The sequence below is a fragment of the Octopus bimaculoides genome, chromosome 23 (assembly GCF_001194135.2).
Source record: "Octopus bimaculoides isolate UCB-OBI-ISO-001 chromosome 23, ASM119413v2, whole genome shotgun sequence".
In the NCBI taxonomy this organism is placed as follows: Eukaryota; Metazoa; Mollusca; class Cephalopoda; order Octopoda; family Octopodidae; genus Octopus; species Octopus bimaculoides.
The window spans coordinates 10429708-10431444 of NC_069003.1; the positions used below are offsets into that span (position 1 = coordinate 10429708).

General features: G+C 35.8%; 1 protein-coding gene across 1 annotated transcript in view; it reads left to right on the forward strand.

The window, feature by feature from the left end:
* Positions 1-1606, forward strand: part of LOC106879714 (uncharacterized) — a 17497-nt gene extending 15891 nt beyond the window's left edge. The window contains exons 4-5 of the mRNA XM_014929394.2: positions 545-664; positions 1274-1606. Of these exons, the coding sequence (XP_014784880.2) occupies positions 545-664; positions 1274-1440 (287 nt within the window). The 3' untranslated portion in view covers positions 1441-1606. The remainder of the gene's footprint in view (positions 1-544; positions 665-1273) is intronic.
* The last annotated feature ends 131 nt before the right edge of the window (positions 1607-1737 follow it).

Sequence of the window (1737 nt, forward strand, 5' to 3'; positions counted from 1 at the left end):
CAACAAAAAGAATGACGGTCTGACCATCTGCCAAGCAAATGGGAAGCAGTAATTGAAGTAGATGGTGAATATGCTCCAGAATAATCATTTAAAGATGTTTTTGTTACATGTTGTTGTTTTTGTGAATAAAATTTGTTGAAAAAAGCCGCAATAATTATGCCCCAATCCAATATATTTCTACAGAAATATGGTAATAAACTGGTTAACTATTAAATGACTCTGTTTACGAGTTCTGTAACTCACCTGAGATTGCCCCTTGGTTCTATAATACAAATTAGCTGGTTTGAAGCGATCTAAATTAAAATCTTCTTCTATAAAAATTTCATGTCAGTCAGTTCCAAACATCAGTTTAATAATGACGAAGTTGTTTTACTAAATTCTTCATTATTTTAAAAATTAAATGAAACAAAGGCAGTGTATTTCAATAGGAACTTGGTAACAAAAAAGGTTAACCATCACCTTGCTCCACAATTTCTTTATTACATTATTATGACTATATACATGCCTGGATCTAAGTTTTTGCCATATTTGTTTGTTGTTTTAGTTGATGACTGCCCAACAAGTGTTACCCTATCACCTCTCATAGACTTATTGCGGAGGAAAGATGACCGACTCAACAGAATCACAACACAGGCTCTAAGTAACTTCTTGATGAGAATGCCAGGTAAAAATGACCAGTTTTTTTTTTTTTTTTTAACTCCATTGCGCCTTTCACGCAAACAATTCGCTGTCTGTTTATCAGTCTGACTGCCAGCCTGTCTGTCAGTCTCTGTCAGTCTTTATCTGTCTGATTGGCTGGCTGCCTGCTTATCAGCCTATCTGTCTCTGCCTGCCTATCTGCTTATCTGTTTGACTGTTTCTCTACCTACCTCATTGTCTATTTATCAGTCCATCTCTCTGTCTGCCTATCTCTCTGTCTGTCTATCTGTTCGTCTGTCTATCTCTCTGCCCATCTATTCTCCATCTGTCTATCTCTCTATCTATTTATCTCTCTATCTGTCTACCTCTCCATCTGCCTATCTCTCTATGATTCTGGTCCTCTATATACCTATTAATCAATCAATCCATCAAAATGGTTAAACAGATAGTCCATCAAAAGTAAAAGTCCATATCTTATCTTTATGGTCAAGAATTTGGTTCATATATTGTGCTCTGGTCATTGGCAAAATTTACATTTATTTGGATTTATTTATTCATTTTTTTTTTCACATAGAGATTTGAGATATTTTTTCTCTTTTTTTAAATCAACTTATAATATTTTTTTCTTTTACAGCTTGCAAGGCTGAAGTGTACCCCTGCCAACCAATACCAGCTTTGATTCCTTTATTGGAATCAAAGAACCATGACACTCTCTGTAACACAATTGCGATTCTAACCATCTTGACTACTACTAGTAAGAATTTTTTCTTTGTTTTATTTTGTTTATATATACCGGAGTAAGCACATGCAATGTGCAACAAGGTGGAAAAAAGAGTATTCAAATACCAGAGGTAGAGTAATATGCTTTATTTAAAAGCAGCAGAAATATAACAAAAGCTATTACTCAGAGTTTCACGTTCCCGTTCATTGGACAGTTTTGTTAAAAAAAAACAAATTGAAAAGTGGACGTTAAATGATGATGATAGCATTCTGTTTACCACTCCCACCACGACCATCACCATTTTCTCGTTCTCCGCAGGCCCCACCCCATACCAGAGGTCACCAGATCCCCCTCCACTTCACCAGGTTGCCAGCCCT